Below are 19214 nucleotides of genomic sequence, written 5' to 3' on the forward strand. Positions count from 1 at the left end.
TTTGACATGATGCTGTAATTGATTTTCATACGTCATTGTATTATATTAGTCAAATCCAGTTATTTTAGGTGCTGTACGCCACGATTGGACCAATAGGAGCGAAGATACGTAAATAAGGCCCTTTTGACATATTGCTGTATTTGATTTTTCTGTGTCATTGTATTCTGTTCATTAAACCCTACCATTTGAGCTGCTGTACGTCACAATTGGACCAATAGGACTAGATATACATAACTAGGGCCCTTTTGACTTGTTGCTGTATTTGATTTTTCTGTGTCATTGTATTTTATTTGTCAAGTCCTATTATTTGAGATGCCGTACGTCACGATTGGTCTTATAGGACCGAAGATACGCGACTAAGGCCCTTTTGACATGAGGTTGTATTTGATTTTTCTCTCATTGTATTCTGTTTGTCAAATCCTATCATTTGAGGTGCTATACATCACGATTGGACCAACAGGACCGAAGATACATAACTAAGGCCCTTTTGACATATTGCTTGTTTGATTTTTCTGTGTCATTGTCTTCTATGATGTCTAAGGCATATCTCTGATACGCCCTATTTTTAAATTGGACTTCGTAAGGAGGAATTGGAGGAGTTATATTGGCGGTCGTACGGACCGACAGAAAGAGTACCCAGCTCAAATATCTCACCTTTAGTACCATCCTTGGATTATAAGCTTTCATTTGACACCTCATTTATTATTATAGCTGGTATAATGATAGAGGAGTTACATTCGCGGTCGGACGGACCCACCGACAGACCGCCTAGGTCAAATATCTCACCTTTAGTACCATCCTTGTATTACCAGCTTACATTTGACACCTTATTTGTCATTCTACCTGGTATAATGACGGAGAAGTTATATTCGCGGTCGTACGGGCCGACAGAAAGATTGTCTAGGCCAAATATCTCACTTTTAGTACCATCCTTGGATTATAAGCTTTCATTTGACACCTTATTTATCATTCTACTTGGTATAAAGACGCAGAAGTTATAGTCGCGGTCGTACGGACCGGCGGAAAGGCAGCTTAGGTCAAATCGCTCACCTGTAGTACCATCATTGGATTATCAGCTTTCATTTGACACCTCATTTGTCATTCTACTTGGTATAAAGACGCAGAAGTTATAGTCGCGGTCGTACGGACCGGCGGAAAGACAGCCTAGGTCAAATCGCTCACCTGTAGTACTATCATTGGATTATCAGCTTTCATTTGACACCTCATTTGTCATTCTACCTGGTATAACGACGGAGGGGTTATATGCGCGGTCGTACGGACCGACGGAAAGACAGCCTGGGTCAAATATCTCACCTTTAGTACCATCCTTGGAATATAAGCTTTCATTTGACACCTCATTTGTCATTCTACCTGGTATAATGACGGAGAAGTTATATTCGCGGTCGTACGGACCGACAGAAAGATTGCCTATGCCAAATATCTCACCTTTAGTACCATCCTTGGATTATAAGCTTTCATTTGACACCTCATTTATCATTCTACCTGGTATAATGATTGAGGAGTTATACTCGCGGTCGGACGGACCGACGGACAGACCATGTAGGTCAAATATCTCACCTTTAGTACCATCCTTGGAATATCAGCCTTCATTTGACACCTCATTTCTCATTCTACATGGTATAATGACGGAGGAGTTATATTCCCGGTCGTACGGACCGTCGGAAAGACAGCCTAGGTCAAATATCTCACCTTTATTACCATCCTTGGAATATAAGCTTTCATTTGACACCTCATTTGTCATTCTACCTGGTATAATGATGGAGGAGTTATATTGGCGGTCGGAGGGACCGGCGCACAGATCGCCTAAGTTAAATATCTCACCTTTAGTACCATCCTTGTATTATAAGCTTTCTTTTGACACCTCATTTGTCATTCTACCTGGTATAATGACGGAGGAGTTATATTCGCGGTCGGAGGGACCGACGGAAAGACAGCCTAGGTCAAATATCTCACCTTTAGTACCATCCTTGGATTATATGCTTTCATTTGACACCTCATTTGTCATTCTACCTGGTATAATGATGGAGGAGTTATATTCGCGGTCGTAAAGACCGACGGACAGACCGCCAAGGTCAAATATCTCACCTTTAGTACCATCCTTGGATTATCAGCTTTCATTTGATACCTCATTTGTCATTCTAGCTGGTATAATGACGGATAAGTTATATTCGCGGTCGGAGGGACCGAGTCACAGACCGCCTAAGTCAAATATCTCACCTTTAGTACCATCCTTGTATTATAAGCTTTCTTTTGACACCTCATTTGTCATTCTACCTGGTATAATGACGGAGGAGTTATATTTGCGGTCGGAGGGACCGACGGAAAGACAGCCTAGGTCAAATATCTCACCGTTAGTACCATCCTTGGATTATATGCTTTCATTTGACACCTCATTTGTCATTCTACCTGGTATAATGATGGAGGAGTTATATTCGCGGTCGTAAAGACCGACGGACAGACCGCCAAGGTCAAATATCTCACCTTTAGTACCATCCTTGGATTATCAGCTTTCATTTGATACCTCATTTGTCATTCTAGCTGGTATATTGACGGAGGAGTTGTGGTTACAGACAGACGGACAGACGGACGTGGATAATACAAAGTTTTCACATTTTTTCAAAATTGGGTGAAAACAATAAAACATGATGCCAGACTGATTTCTTTATGAAAATAATATATACATTCTCAAATTGTCTATTTTTCGTTGTGAATAATATTGTATTCAACAGTGATGCCAAATTTCTGATGCCAAAATGATTGATAATGAAAGTGGGATATACGTTTTCATGTATATAACGGCAGCGACAAAACGGTAAAACACTGAACTAAATGTATATAATATTTTCACTGTACGATCATTTTGGACTCAAACATTTTATGGAATAAACTTATATAACTTAGTAAGAGGTAAACAAGGAAAGCTGATATATTAAAGTAACATCAAGGAATCAAATCTCTAACTACCGAGCTGATTAGACTTCTGGTAGCAAGTACAGGAATAAAGTTATTAAGGTAGTGTAAAGTGGCATCGATATACAGATGCCACTTTGCAAGACGATGCCAAATCGATGGTAAATGCATAATGTATCGATGCCAAATTGATAGTAGGATGTATATATATATATATATATAGCCTTATTCTTTAACAATATCGCTGTAATAATATTGTTGCTAAAAAACAGGTAAATTTTCATTGCATATCGGGTGTACGAATCAAACTGGTTTTTTCTCAAAATTCGCATCACCCTGTGGAATATTCTAGCATTTGTAAAATACTGAAATTAAAACCTAACCATAGCCTCACGTTTTCTCAACATTCTGTTTTTTGATTCATTTGCTTATGTTGGACCATAAACAAGTTAGGTACTTTAACAACTATCCATGTTTTTCATCAATATAGGGTGTTTTTAAAAAAGTATTGCAAACTTTAAGGGGGGTTGAAACTGCATGAAAAAATAATGACAGTTTGCATTATAAACGTACGTTCGCAAATGCTTTGTTTCCGATTTATAGGGTGTTGAAATTTTTCTTACAAACTGACTAGGGATGGTTACAATCGGCTCGTTTGAAGACCCATCATGACGACGTAACGTCAAGAAAAAACTGTTTTACCTCTCCACTTACCTCTCCAAGCTCGATTTCATGTTCACCTTCATTTAGACCCGATGTTTCTGCAGAATTTGGATCGTCACCATCTCCAGACTGCGACTGTAAACACAAATATCAATTAAAATAAAATTAAAATTATCTCATATCAATTAATAATTTCTATAGTTTCTGTTGTTCTGAATTGTTATATATTTTAAAATGTTCAAAAATATAAAACATTTTTTTATCCCATATGTAAATCATAAAAAATTCATACGACGTTTATTTAACACTTTGAAATTGCATTTTAGATTGTCGAAAGAGAATAAACATAATCAAATTTTTTATTTACATAGGTAAATTGACTCTGGCGAAAGCAATTGCCATCTTTTTTTTATTTTACTCTTCTCTCTCAATCTTACATCAGTTCAAAACTTATCCGAGTTTTACAACCAAAATAGGTGAGAGAAAGTCAAAGATCGAATACTTTTATGCCTAAGATAAATAGCCGCCAGCATAACCAGCTTGAGATCGAAGGTTAAGGAAGCTCTCTTGATGTCGCAAGAAAATTTTACATCACTTTTTATGTGAGCTTCGACAAAGCCACTTCGGTCCAGGAACGTGCTTCTAGAGGGGCTCTTTGCACTCTACTCCGACTGATAGAGGCTGCAGGCAAAAAGTGGAACAGAATTTTTATTTAAAAGTAGACATTAATGAGAGCTGTATGAGAACCAGTAGTGTTGATCCATACTTCCTATGAATATATTCTTGCGGTTAAGAAATAAACGTTTTCCTTTGAGCTTATGTTTTCATCTACTTAGTGATGGAGGTTCTATATTATCAAAATTAGATGTTATAGTAATACACTAATTGTATCCCGAATAAAGTACGTGCCTCCTAGTGGCGGGATACGGGCAACAATACATTGGCTTATAGAGCAGTCCTTACACTAGGGATCCTGGCCTATACAGAAAAATGCAGGCGGGTGTGGGGTAATACTGCACTTTGGTTGCATTGGTGGTGTATTGGCTAAACGTGCAGGGCAGGGTATGCTGCTGATAGAAAAGGCATTCAGGCATCAGATATCCAAACAAAATCTTTTCAGGCCATAATAATGAAAAGACCTTCTCCAATGATATAAAAAGACTTATACTGAAATGATGGCATCTCCTGAGGTAAAATGTGCCGGAAGTAAAATGAGCCTCCGTTCGGATTTCCGGGTGAGGACTATCTCAGGGGGAACACCATTGCAGGTTAGAAAAATCAGGATGGGGTCGTGGAATCTTGGTAGTCTTACAGGTAAGAATCTGGAGTTAGTGGATGCGCTCAAACGAAGAAGAGTTCAAATTGCTTGTATTCAAGAAACTAGGTGGAAAGGACAAAGGGCAAAAGAACTAGAGGAACTAAAGAAGGATACAAATTGTGGTATGTAGGGAGTAGTAACACTAGAAATGGAGTTGGTATAATTGCTGATAGTGAAATGAAAGATAACGTAGTAGAAGTTGTAAGAACGAGTGATAGAATGATGTCAGTGAAATTTGTAATTGATAAAGAGGTATTGAATGTTGTGTGTGTGTATGCTCCCCAAACAGGTCTGGGTGAGAATGAAAGAAGAGCTTTCTATGATCAATTAGGAGACGTACTGAGTGATATTCCAGCAGAGGAGAAAGTTATAATAGGAGGTGATTTCAATGCACATGTGGGCCAAACCAAGACAGGATATGAAACAATACATGGGGGATTAGACTTTGGAACTAGAAATGAAGCTGGAGATGACATGCTTGAATTAGCAACAGCATTGGATATGGCGATTGTTAACACATTCTTTAGAAAGAGAGAAACTCAACTTATTACCTACAAAAGTTAAACAACCAATATCATTGTAAAAAATATTTATTAAGAGGAGACATTAGCGATCAACAGGTAGCGAAAACCCGTTCCAAGATTGCGGCTGTAATTTTGAATATTTTTTCGAGATATTTGGCACACGTATTCATAATATAATAAAGAATGGCGGTACAGAGCCCAATTTGAAAAATATATTAATATGTGGAAATTACTCTGTAATTAAATACAATATTAAAAAACGAGCCTGCACCGCCATTAAGAAGAACAAAAAAATACACTTTCTTCAAATAAACTTTTTTATCTGATGCCTAGATTTTGTGTCATTTTGGAACTACTAATGAAATAAAAAAATTTAGTAGTTCCAAAATGACACAAAATCTAGGTATCGGATAAAAAAGTTTATTTGAAGAAAGTGTATTTTTTTGTTCTTCTTAATGGCGGTACAGGCTCGTTTTTTTAATATTGTATTTAATTACAGAGTAATTTCCACATATTAATATATTTTTCAAATTGGGCTCTGTACCGCCATTCTTTATTATATTACGAATACGTGTGCCAAATATCTCGAAAAAATATTCAAAATTACAGCCGTAATCTTGGAACGCGTTTTGGCTACCTGTTGATCGCTACTGTATCACCTTAAGGTTTATTACACATACAAGTCAAGTATAGCGCTTTCTAAAAGCGTGAATGTCGTTGATTTAAGGCGAAGGGTTATATCAGTTTCTACAACCAAATTATTAAATCTCGTCTATACAAATACAATAAAATGAGTTATATAAAAATTCTTAAATACTTAAAATTAGACTACCTTATTTTATAAATAAGCCGTATATAAGATTTATTAATCAGAATTGTTTTTACATTTTCAGATCTATTTTTCATTTTTTTGTGTATTGTGGTGTATAAATTAGGCTCACTTATTTTCTGAATTATTAATAATTGAAAACAAATAGCGGTCTAAATACAGAGTAATCCATATAAAATATTTGTCACAGTAAGTTAATCTTTGTGTTAATATATTTTAAAGTTAAATTAATTTACAAATAGCAAATTTCATAAGTAAAAGTACTATCCTATTATATGCAAAATTTATTCTAGAATCAATTATATAGTTTTTCTATTTGCACATTTTTTGTATCTATCTATTCCTACTCTCTATGTAATGTTGTAAACAACATCTACTCATTTCAAAACAAAATTTTATAGGTTTCATATATTATTTAATAACAAGTCGATATAACAAATGAGGATAGTATAAATATAACGTGAATATTTTTATTCATAATACCGGTTTTAATACTGGGATCCCGGTATTTGAAATTTTAAATACCAAATACCGGTATTGAGATTTTGGCTCGGTATTGTAAGCCCTATAGACCAGGGCGCATCTGTAAAAATATTGGTACATTTGGACGTTGAGAGGTGACTCAAATTTTTTTGCAGAAATTGCTTGAAAATAAGTCAAATAATAATATTTGAGTTATCCTCCCTCTCAAAAAGGTCCGGAACATTGTTTAAATAATCAAAATGTCAAAAAATTAAGGAAAAATTCGATTTTTTTCTTCGTTTTTTGATTATAACTTTAAAAGTATTCATTTCCGAGAAAAGTTGTACCAACATAAAAGTTGCGTAATTAAATTTCCTACAATGTAGAATTGGTTAAAAATTTAAAAAATAGTCACCCTTGTTGCGAAATAGCAATAATTTCGAAAAAACCATACAAAAACAAGTATTCGCATTTTACGTTTTTCAACCATTTATGCTATATCTAGGACCTTCATATTTCACCCAAAAAAACTTTATGATATAGTGAAACAATACTGTCAATTTCATTAAGATCGGTTCAATAGATTTTGCAAAATAAATTTTGCAATCCAGCTTTCGCAAAAATAGTACATTGTTTACCGGGTATGAAAAGCTTAACATTCCTGGACGACTGTGAAGATTGCTAAGTCGAGGCGCAAGCCGAGACTTAGCAACACAGAGTCCAGGAATGTGGCTTTTCCTACGAGGTAAACATACTATTTTTCCGCAAATCGTTTAAAATTCGACAGATATTGATTGATTTAAAAAAAACGCGATAATTTTATTCCCAAATAAATGGTGCTTTGAAATTTCTAATAAAATTACTTGGGTTACTATGGAAACGTATTGAGGTTGAATTGTCAAACTAACAACTGTACGGAAATATCATTTCCTTACAGTAAGGAAATGACATTTCCTTACAGTAAGGAAGTCCTGACTTTTTCTTCAAGAAATTTTGACAGGAATGTCAAAATTTCCTGGCGATTTGCGGAAAAAATCATTTTTTCAAAATGTTACAGGACTGAAAATAAAGCGATAGCAAGGTGAAATTTTTTTTGCTTATAGAAGTGTATTGTACCTTTCATTTGCAATTTTGCAAAATTAAAATCGATTAACACCACGGCGTCAGGAATTTTTTTAAATAAACATTAATTATTGGTGCTACGCGCAGGACAGCGGATAGTTTGCTCTGATTGGGCATTCCAATGACCTTTGATAATGATTGATACATTTTAATTTTTATTACATTTCGATATGAATAAATAAATTTGTTTATTGCAAAATAAAAACACATACTCTATCCTTTGAAATAACACTTTTATTAGCAAAAACTTTCTTTGTTCATATATTTTAATTTAGAGAATAAAAGTTTATTATTTTTAAACATATACAATTGTTTAAAGAATATTTCACAAACAATAATAAAATTAGTTTGATTTTTGCGGAATTAAAATATTAAAATACAACAAAATATAGAGTAAGAAAATAATATAGTAGATAAAGATTGGAAGAAATTTTGGTGGAAATCAACTTGTGTGAATCGAACACTGCTGTCTGCTCGTAGCACCAAAAATTAATGTTTATTTAAAAAATTTCCTGACACCGTGGTAATTAATAGATTTTAATTTTGCAAATTGCAAATGAAAGGTACAGTACACTTCTATAAGTAAAAAAAAATTCAACTTGCTATCTGTTTTATTTTCAGTCCTGTAACATTTTGAAATAATAAATTATTTTTGCGAAAGCTGGATTGCAAAATTTATTTTGCAAAATCTATTGAACCGATCTTAATGAAATTTACAGTATTGTTTTAATGTATCATATAGTCCTTCTGGGTGAAATATGAAGGTCCTAAGTGTAGCATAAATGGTTGAAAAACGTAAAATTCGAATACTTGTTTTTGTATGGTTTTTTCGCAATTATTGCTATTTTGCAACTAGGGTGACTATTTTTTAAATTTTTAATCAATTCTATATTGTAGGAAATTTAATTACGCAACTTTTATGTCGATACAACTTTTCTCGAAAGTGAATACTTTTAAAGTTATAATCAAAAAACGAAGAAAAAAATCGAATTTTTCCTTCATTTTTTGACATTTTGATTATTTAAACAATGTTCCGGACCTTTTTGAGAGGGAGGATAACTCAAATATTATTATTTGATTTATTTTCAAGCAATTTCTGCAAAAAAATTTGAGTCACCTCTCAACGTCCATCTCAAAACAGATGCGCCCTAGACTACTAGTAATAGTTAGTGAGACAGTAAGCCAACAACATAAGCTGCTTGTTCTGGACATCGAAGTAAAAAGCGAAACTAAACAAAAATATCGAAGAGGACCACAAAAAATTAAGTGGTGGCTGCTGAAAGATGAGAAAGAAGGTCTATTCAGGAGAAGAATAGTAGAAAAAATATGTTGGAACATGAAAGGAAGCCCTAATACAATTTGGAGAAAAATGGCCAGTAGTATTAGAGAGACTGCTATTGAAATACTTGGGAAAACGTCAGGAAAAAAGTGAGGATAAAGAGACTTGGTGGTGGTCAAACGAAGTACAAGGAAAAATAAAAGAGAAGAGAAAATTATATAAAAAGTGGCAAGAAACCAGATCCGACACAGATCTTCAAAACTATATGGTGGCGAAAAAGGACGCGAAGGTAGCAGTAGCAAAAGCCAAAGTAGAAGCGTATTCAAACCTATACGATCAACTTGATACCAGGGAAGGCGAAACAAATATATATAAAATAGCCAAACAGAGAGCAAAGAAAGCAAAAGATTTTAATCAGATTAGATGTATCCGAGATGAAAATAATAAAATACTAGTTCACGAAAGGGATGTCAAAAAGAGATGGAGAAAGTACTTTGAAAGCTTATTAAATGAAGAATTTGACAGACAGCATGTAGAGTCAACGGAGACAGTAGCAACAATGGTCACTAAAATAACCAACGAGGAAGTGGCTCAAGCGCTTCAAAAAATAAAGAAAGGAAAAGCGGTAGGGCCAGATGATATTCCTGGGGAAGTATGGAGAGCATTGGGAGAGACAGGAACAAGGTGGCTAGCAGGTCTATTTAATAGAATTATGGAAGTCGGACAAATGCCAGACGAATGGAGAAGCAGTATACTGGTACCTGTTTAAAAAACAAGGGAGATATACAACAATGTACAAACTACAGGGCTATAAAACTGCTTAGCCATACCATGAAAATATGGGAAAGAGTAATTGATAGACGGATACGTGAAGAGACCGAAATATCCGAGATTCAATTTGGCTTTATGCAGGGTAGATCAACAACAGATGCAATTTTCATTATAAGGCAGTTGATGGAAAAATACAGGAGTAAAGAAACAAACGCTCATATGGTATTCACTGATCTTGAGAAAGCATATGATAGAGTTCCTCGAGAGATTCTATGGTGGGCACTCAATAAGAAAGGAGTCCCTGGTGAATATGTAAAGATTGTGAGGGATATGTATGAGGGAGTAACGACTAGTGTTAGGACAGGTGTGGGAGAGACTGATAAATTTCATGTGAAAGTAGGATTGCACCAAGGCTCTGTGCTTAGTCCGTATTTATTCTCATTAGTTTTGGACCAGATAACAGTGAAACTACAGGGTAACATTCCATGGTGCTTAATGTATGCTGATGATGTGTTAGTAGGAAATAGTGAAAGAGACTTAGAACAAAAACTGCAACAGTGGAGACAAGCTCTGGAAGAAAAAGGTTTAAAACTTAGTAGGACAAAAACAGAGTATTTGGAATATTCATTTAAAGATGGAGCTACTACAAATAAAATGGTATCTTTGGATGGTGAAATGATTGTGAAAAGCAATAGTTTTAAGTATCTAGGATCGGTATTACAGAGTAATGGAGAAATAGATGGAGATGCAGCAGTGGAATTAGGGCTGGATGGATGAAGTGGAAAGAAGCGAGTGGTGTGTTGTGTGACAGCAAAATTCCAATGAAGCTGAAGGGAAAATTCTATAAAACAGCCATAAGACCGGCTATGATGTACGGAACTGAATGTTGGGCAGTGAAAAAGAAAGAGGAACAACGAATGCATGTGGCGGAAATGAGAATGCTTAGATGGATGAGTGGAGTGACAAAGAAGGATAAAATTAGAAATGAGTATATTAGGGGAAGTCTAGGTGTGGCACCAATTGATGCCAAAATGAGAGAGCATAGGTTAAGATGGTTTGGTCATGTTCAACGTCGAGACGTTAATCACCCAATACGAAGAATAGCTGAAGTGCAGATTCCTGGAAGGAGTAGGAGAGGAAGACCAAAGAAGACCTGGGGGGAGGCGATAAGGCAGGACATGTTGGTAAAGGGGATTAACATTGATATGACCCAAGATAGAATTGTGTGGAGAAATGCAATTAGGGAAGCCGACCCCGCATAGGGATAAGGCAAAGAGAATGATGAGTAATACACTAATTATCATTCCATTTTACAAAAAATAAACATTCCATTTACATCCAATCGAAAATAATATGATCCACGAGCTTCTTTAACAAGAGTTTTTGCATATTGTATAGGACACTTCCCTAATATATTTTCCCGCAAGGTTCTGTGAGGTATTTACATTTTTGTAAATAAAATAATAAATCTTTGCTGTTAAAGAAATGCAATCTAACGTATCAAGCACTATTTTTACTGTTGATCTTAAGGTCAAATATTCGCGATCAGTTTTAGCGATTGTTTTGCCAGTATAAAAGTCAAAATTATAGCATCTGCTACAAAAATCTTAAAATTTGTAGCCGAATCGAATAAATTTTCCACGCATAAATTGCTTCAATGGTTTATGTCCATAATATTTCACAATCATTTGATTTACTTTATTTTTAAATTATTATCCAAAATAATATTCGTTAAAATATTAGTTACTAATACTACTAAATATTACGGAATAATTTATCTTAAACATGATTAAATATAAAAGTTTTTAGACGAAGTAGTTTTCAATCCTAATAGTAAATTATTAATATTGAAAATATTAAAAATATTACTAACAGATTTTTAAATTGAAAACTTATTGGTACACTTTCCTGGTGACACCTCCAAGACTTCTACAATTTGCAAGTCAAACGGATGCTGCAGTGAAGACGAGAGGGAAGGAATTCTACACTATGCAATTCACATCCCCCGTCTGCAGCTGGTAAAGTTCCAACGGAAAAATGCACCTAGTTACTCTACGGAGTAATACGACTATAAAATAAAAATGAATAAAAATGGTATACATTTTTATTATAAAAGTTTTTATGCAAATCGCAATAAACAAATGTGAAATTAAAAAAATACAACTTGTGTATAGATTTACGTTCAACAGAATACTGAAATGCTGCAAATTGTAATAACGCTAATAGGCGTGGTCAAACCAAAGAATGGTTACCATCGATATGGTCGATACCAAAGTCAACTTAAAACGCTGGCGCGAAACAAATGGCTTGAAAATAGCGGTCAAGAAGAAAGAGAACAATACCAAAAAGAAAAGAGAGAAGCGGCCAAACTTTATAAAAGGAAGAAAGACACATGGATCTCAGATCAAATGCAAGAGATTGAAACAAATAATAAAGACAACAAAAAATTGTTTGAATACATAAAACAACAATATAACGGTAACAAAGTGACCAGCAAAATAAGCAAAAAAGATTGGGAAAATACTTTAAAGGTATAAATACAAGCAACCAAGCAATCGACGCAGAAGAAGAAGATATAACATAACCGAGATGAAGAAGAAGATGCACCTACCTATCAAGAATTTATAGAAGTAGTAAAACAACTAAAATCTGACAAAACTCCAGGACCGGATGAGATTAACAATGAATTGATTGCAAATGGAGGAGATGACCTTCTAAACAGTATACAGAGAGAGTCTGTAACGTGGAATAAATTCAATATCTCAAATACTAATTGTTTTTTTGGAAAATGCTCAGACCCGTCGATTAGTATTTCAAATTGTCCTTTTTGACATTCAATAAAAATGTATACAGGGTGTCCCAATTTAGAGATATGACGTCATCGTCGATTTTCTTAAATGGCAACACTGTCATTTTGATAGCTAATTTGATAGGGTTTGTAAAGTTATACATAACTGCAAAATATCAAATTTTTATTCTCTACCATTTACAAGTTAATAGAAAATAACAAAGTTATATCTGTAATTTGGAATATATTCAATAATTAAAATACTAACTGTTTTTTTGAAAAATGCTCAGACCCGTCGATTAGTATATCAAATTGTCATTTTTGACATATAATAATAATGTATACAGGGTGTCCCAATTTAGAGATATGACGTCATCGTTGATTTTCTTAAATGGCAACACTATCATTTTGATAGCTATTTTGATAGCGTGTGTAAAGTTATACACATCTGAAAAATTTCAAAATTTTATTCCCTACCATTTACAAGATAATAAAAAATAACAAAGTTATGAAGAACAAGAAGTAATCAAATAATAATTGAATTTATTTATTTCAATTAAGCAAATGCTCATAACGTTGCCCATTGACAATTTGACAATAATTGAGGGCAACATTATGAGTTTTTGCTTAATTTATTGAAATAATTAAATTCAATTATTAGTTGATTACTTCTTTTTCATAACTTTGTTATTTTTTATTATCATCTAAATGGTAGAGAATACAAATTTGAAATTTTGCAGTTGTGTATAACTTTACACACCCTATCAAAATAGCTATCAAAATGACAGTGTTGCCATTTAAGAAAATCAACGATGACGTCATATCTCTAAATTGGGACACCCTGTATACATTATTATTATATGTCAAAAAGGACAATTTGATATACTAATCGACGGGTCTGAGCATTTTTCAAAAAAACAGTTAGTATTTTAATTATTGAATATATTCCAAATTACAGATATAACTTTGTTATTTTCTATTATCTTGTAAATGGTAGAGAATAAAAATTTGATATTTTGCAGTTATGTATAACTTTACAAACCCTATCAAATTAGCTATCAAAATGACAGTGTTGCCATTTAAGAAAATCGACGATGACGTCATATCTCTAAATTGGGACACCCTGTATACATTATTATTGAATGTCAAAAAGGACAATTTGAAATACTAATCGACGGGTCTAAGCATTTTCCAAAAAAACAATTAGTATTTGAGATATTGAATTTATTCCACTTTACAGACTCTCTCTGTATATAAATTAATGGTCAATATTTGACAAAAGGAATACATGCCTGAAGAATGGAAGAACGGACTCATTATACCAGTTTTTAAAAAAGGAGACCCAACGCTCTGCAGCAATTATAGAGCAATCACGCTATTAAATACAACATATAAGATCATGACAACAATTATAAGAAATCGGCTAACCAGATACACAGAAAAAAACCTAGGACCGTATCAACAGGGATTTAGAAAAGGGAGATCAACAATCGATGCAATCCACGTTTTAACGCAAACAATCGAAAAAAGTTACGAACATGGCATAGAATTGAACATATTGTTTATTGATTTCCAACAGGCTTTCGACAGCATCTACAGAAAACAGCTATTAAAAGAAATGAAAAATATGAATATACCTGCAAAATTAATAAGATTGACCAGAATGACAATGAATTACTCAACAGCAAAGGTTAAAACAGTGGATGGTGAAACAAAGAATATCAACATAGAACATGGGGTAAGACAAGGTGACAGCCTATCAACAACTCTCTTTAATATAGCCTTGGAGGGAGTAATTAGAAACACAGGGCTAACAAAAAAGACAATAATCCAAAGCTCTACACAAATAATAGGGTATGCAGATGACCTAGGATTGATAGCCCGCGACAAGAAAAGCCTAGAAGATGCATTGCTAACATTGACAAGAGAGGCAAAAATCAGGGGGTTAATAATTAACCAGAAAAAAGCAAAATACTTAATAAGTACGAGAAATCAAGACCAAATAAATAGAATAAAAGAAATAAGAATAAGTGATAATGTATTCCAAAGGGTTGACTGCTTAAAATACTTAGGAGTGATAGTAGATGGTCAAAACAGAAGAAGCATTGAGATAAATGAAAGAATTAAAGCAGGGAATAGGGCATTCTGGAAATACCACAAGCTACTTAAAGATAAAAACCTGAGCAAGAAAACAAAGACAAAGATATATAGAGCGGCAATTAGACCAGTCATCACCTATGGAGCAGAAGCAATGTGCCTTACAAAAAAAGATGAAGAAAAACTGAGAATAATAGAAAGAAAAATTATGAGGAGAATATATGGTCCAATTAAAACAGATCAAGGAGAAATACGAATTCTGATGAATCACGAAATAAGAAATATAATGGAAGGAGAAGACATAGTGAGATTCATTAAAGCACAAAGACTAAAATGGTTTGGCCAGATCCAAAGAAGAGGAGTGGATGAACTAATTAGGCAGATAACCAATTGGACGCCAATAATAAACAGACCTAGAGGAAGACCGAAAATAAGATTGGAAGATCAACTGCGAGAGGATATATCCAATATGGAAATTACAGGCTGGGGAGAAAAAATACAGAATAGGAAAGAATGGAAACAGATCACAGAGAAAGCAAAAAACACGAAAATCTATAAAGGATAATGAAGAGGGCATATGCGGACCAATCCACCGCATGAAATGGATTAAAAGAGCTCATGAACCTGAGCGACCTATACTCTACTAGAGTGACCGGTCTATATATACAGGGTGAGTCACCTCTAACGGGACGGAAGATTACAACGAAATGGTAAAAGATTTGAAAAAAAATTTAAATTAGTAGTTTGTAAGTTGATAAAATCTACATTTTAAAATTATTTTGAAATATACAGGGCGTCCCAATAAATGGCGGCGTATCAAAGTTATATTTTTTCTTATGGAACACCCTGTATTTTATTGCATTTTTTAATTGTCCGCAAAAAATAAGGTATAGTTTCATAAGACTTCCCTATACTGTCTATTCGGTAGGGATACACCGGTCACGGATTAAGAAAGAAATGAACGAATTTACTGGTCCGCTGTAGTTTGACTATTTACAAAAGGGCGCAGTAATTTTTTATTTGAGAGGGTTCTTATATAAATCAAATAATTTTAAATTTTAGATGTTTGTATAGCATCAGAAGCCTAAACGACATAAGTTCATGATTCTTTATAACAGTTTATTATCCGTAGCCAAAAATTAATATACCTAATAATAATTGTTGCATGAATATCGATAGAATAAAAATAAATCAAATTATAACTTATAAAAAGTAGAAGGCTAAACGTTGCTGTATTGTTGATGTTTTAATTTAATCTCTAAAATGGTTTTATATAAAGTCACAATCAATTTAAGTGATATATTGACTAAAAATATAAACTAATAGTTAAACAAACTGGAACATGAAGTAAAAACCACTTCTATGTAAAAGGTATATTTACTAAAAATTTTAAAAATCCCAATGGATTCAATAAAATGTGTTCATCAGAACGTTTTCAAACCTATCGGTCCATCATCAGTGAATTTGGATACTTGCAAAATAGCCCCAGAACCAAACAATTGTTGTGATTATAAATAAATCTACATTATCTTAAATTAAAATTAAAAAGGCTAAACGCCGATGTTCAGGGATTAAACCTCTGGGAACATGGTGAAACTCTACCCGAGGACCCAATCAATCATCTTAGGTCAACGATGACTACTAGGTCAACGATGACTACTAAGACTTAGTCATCGTTGACCTAAGATGGTTGATTGGGACTACTAAGACTTAGTAGTCATCGTTGACCTAAGATGGTTGATAGGGTCCTCGGGTAGAGTTTCACCATGTTCCCAGAGGTTTAATCCCTGAACATCGGAGTTTAGCCTTTTTAATTTTAATTTAACATAATGTAGATTTATTTATAATCACAACTATTGTTTGGTTCTGGGGCTATTTTGCAAGTATCCAAATTCACTGATGATGGACCGATAGGTTTGAAAACGTTCTGATGAACACATTTTATTGAATCCATTGGGATTTTTAAAATTTTTAGTAAATGTACCTTTTACATAGAAGTGGTTTTTATTTTCATGTTCCAGTTTGTTTGATATATTGACGTTGGATGTTTTTAAATTAAAGTCAATTGACGCGTGTAAAAAGTATTTATATGACATTGTAACCGTTGTCGTCACCGTTATTTGTTATTATGATTGGGCTTATTTCGTTTATTTTATTTTCACGAATCCACCAATCTACCAATTAATTTTTCGTACTTGTATATACAGTTCTGCCATACTTCTGGAGTTGCAATTGAAAGTGCTTCTCGTCAAGTTTCCCAAACCGCTTCGTCTGTATACCCATTTGGCCCAATATGGTTGTCGTAATATTGTTTTGCTGTTCCCCATATATATTCGATAGGATTAAACTGGCGATGGTATGGTGAAAGACGTAAAACTTGATGCCCGTAACTTTCAATAACCTGATCCATCACAAAAATTTTTTGTTTTGCATGTTGTTTTGCCAAACGTAACAACTCAGACTTTAATATATGATGTGGAATAGATATGCGTTCATTTGTTAGCCATTCTTTAATCTTATCTACATTCCACGAATTTGTTGGACTTTTGTTTAGTATTTCTGAATGGTAAGGCGAATTGTCTAAAATAATTACGCTGGGCTCACTTAATCCGGGACGAAGTTTTTCACGCAACCATTTTACAAACATTATCGTGTTCGTATTGTCATGATAGTCACTGTTTTTTTATGTAGACGAAAATATTAAATCAGCACCTTCTATAAAGCCTGTCTTCCCTCCCGCGTGCAGAATTATATGTCGCTTCCCTTCTCCACTAGTATGCTTGATCGATTTTATGTTGTCATCTTGCCATATTCCCCTTAGAAAATATCCATGTTTCGTCTAAATATACAAAAGTTGACCCTTCTTCTTTAAATTTGTTATATTTTCTAAGAAACTCAATTCTCTTGTGTACAACAGAACTTCTTTCACAACGCGCTTTTCTATTATCCTCTTTTTTAAATTTGAATCCTATGTTATGTAGGACTTGCCATAAACTTGTTCTTCCGATGTCACCAAATTTCCTCTCTTTTAACTTAAGTAAAATTGTATCTAAAATCACACGTTCCTTATATTTGCACGCATTTCATGTATGATATTACGAATTTGAAATTTTCGTCCTTCGAACATACCGTTCGTTTTTAATGACAGGCGAGTATGGTGGTGATAGTTTTCCGGCACTTCACTATAGGGTTTTTCATCGATTGTCGTTTGTTTCGAGCTTTTGTCATGTGTCACATAATAATAATATATCTACGTCATACGTCTTTGGTTTGTATCATTGGCAATACCAATAACGTAGATATATTAATATTATGTTACACATGACAGAAGCTCGAAACAAATGACTGTGAATGAAAAGCCCTATTCTTGTTTTTAATTGTAGATCTTAATTTTGATTCGCTAATTCCTAAAGCATTGCACACGCGTTGTTGTACAGACGTTACCGATTTTAAACGACCACCATTGTTTTTTTCCGCAATAAAGTACTTATGTAGGTTATAAATTAGAGTATCTACATATAAAATACGTCTTGGCATTTTCGGTTAAACAGCACGAACAGATTCTCACAAAATTAACAATATATGACGTTACCAATTTGACAGAATAAATTCAACTGGAAGATAACAAATGGCCTTATAGTTTCTCATAGTATTCCTGCTTTGTTTGTCGACCCATTTAGTTAAATTACCTATTAAAATTGCATTAGTTTGTCACTTTCTCTAATTTGGTTTTGCACCTATTTGGGTAAATAAGTACTTTCACTTGAATAAGTACAATGCCAACACAGTTACCGTAATTAAAGTAGGTCAAAAAATGAGCTTTATGATATTATACAGTATGGTGCAAATGAAAGGATTAAATTCGTTATTTCGTAAACCGGCGACTTTAAGAAAATATCCTGAAACAGATCGATTTTTATTTTTAAATTATGATATTTTGCCATAAATGTCATACTAGTAACTTCATCCATATGGGCGTGATGAAGTAATCGATGATTTTTTCATGAGAATAGGGGTCGTGTGTTAGCTCATTTGAAAGATCATTCTATTTACTAATATAAACTGTATACTGTATATACTCGTATAACTCGTATACTGTATATACGAGTAGATGCAAAATTTACTGAATGCATTAACATTATTTAGTGGTGGCCGCATATCGAAATAACTACTCTGTGATAGACCACATAACGAATTAGTTACTCTGCGGTAGACCGCATACTGGATGGTAGACCGCATATCGAATCGGCACTAATCTATATATTTTTTCGTATTTAAAATATTACTTGCGGGTAAATCCTAATTGTTCTTTTAGTCAAGGAAGTCTCTTCGCCTCTGCTCGGGAAAATGTTCTAGTCAGGTGTTTTGCATAATCTTACTCCTAAGTTAGTATTAAGTTTTTGCTAAGAAAGGTATTTCTAACAAGAGTG

The 19214-nt window shown here is 33.9% G+C and overlaps 1 protein-coding gene across 2 annotated transcripts in view; it reads right to left on the reverse strand.

The window, feature by feature from the left end:
- Positions 1-19214, reverse strand: part of LOC114331429 (ribosomal protein S6 kinase 2 beta) — a 274834-nt gene that overhangs the window by 171510 nt on the left and 84110 nt on the right. For both annotated transcript variants that reach the window (XM_050655564.1, XM_050655563.1), the window contains exon 2: positions 3646-3729. In XM_050655564.1, the coding sequence (XP_050511521.1) occupies positions 3646-3729 (84 nt within the window). The remainder of the gene's footprint in view (positions 1-3645; positions 3730-19214) is intronic.

Source organism: Diabrotica virgifera, chromosome 7 (assembly GCF_917563875.1).
Source record: "Diabrotica virgifera virgifera chromosome 7, PGI_DIABVI_V3a".
Classification (NCBI taxonomy): Eukaryota; Metazoa; Arthropoda; class Insecta; order Coleoptera; family Chrysomelidae; genus Diabrotica; species Diabrotica virgifera.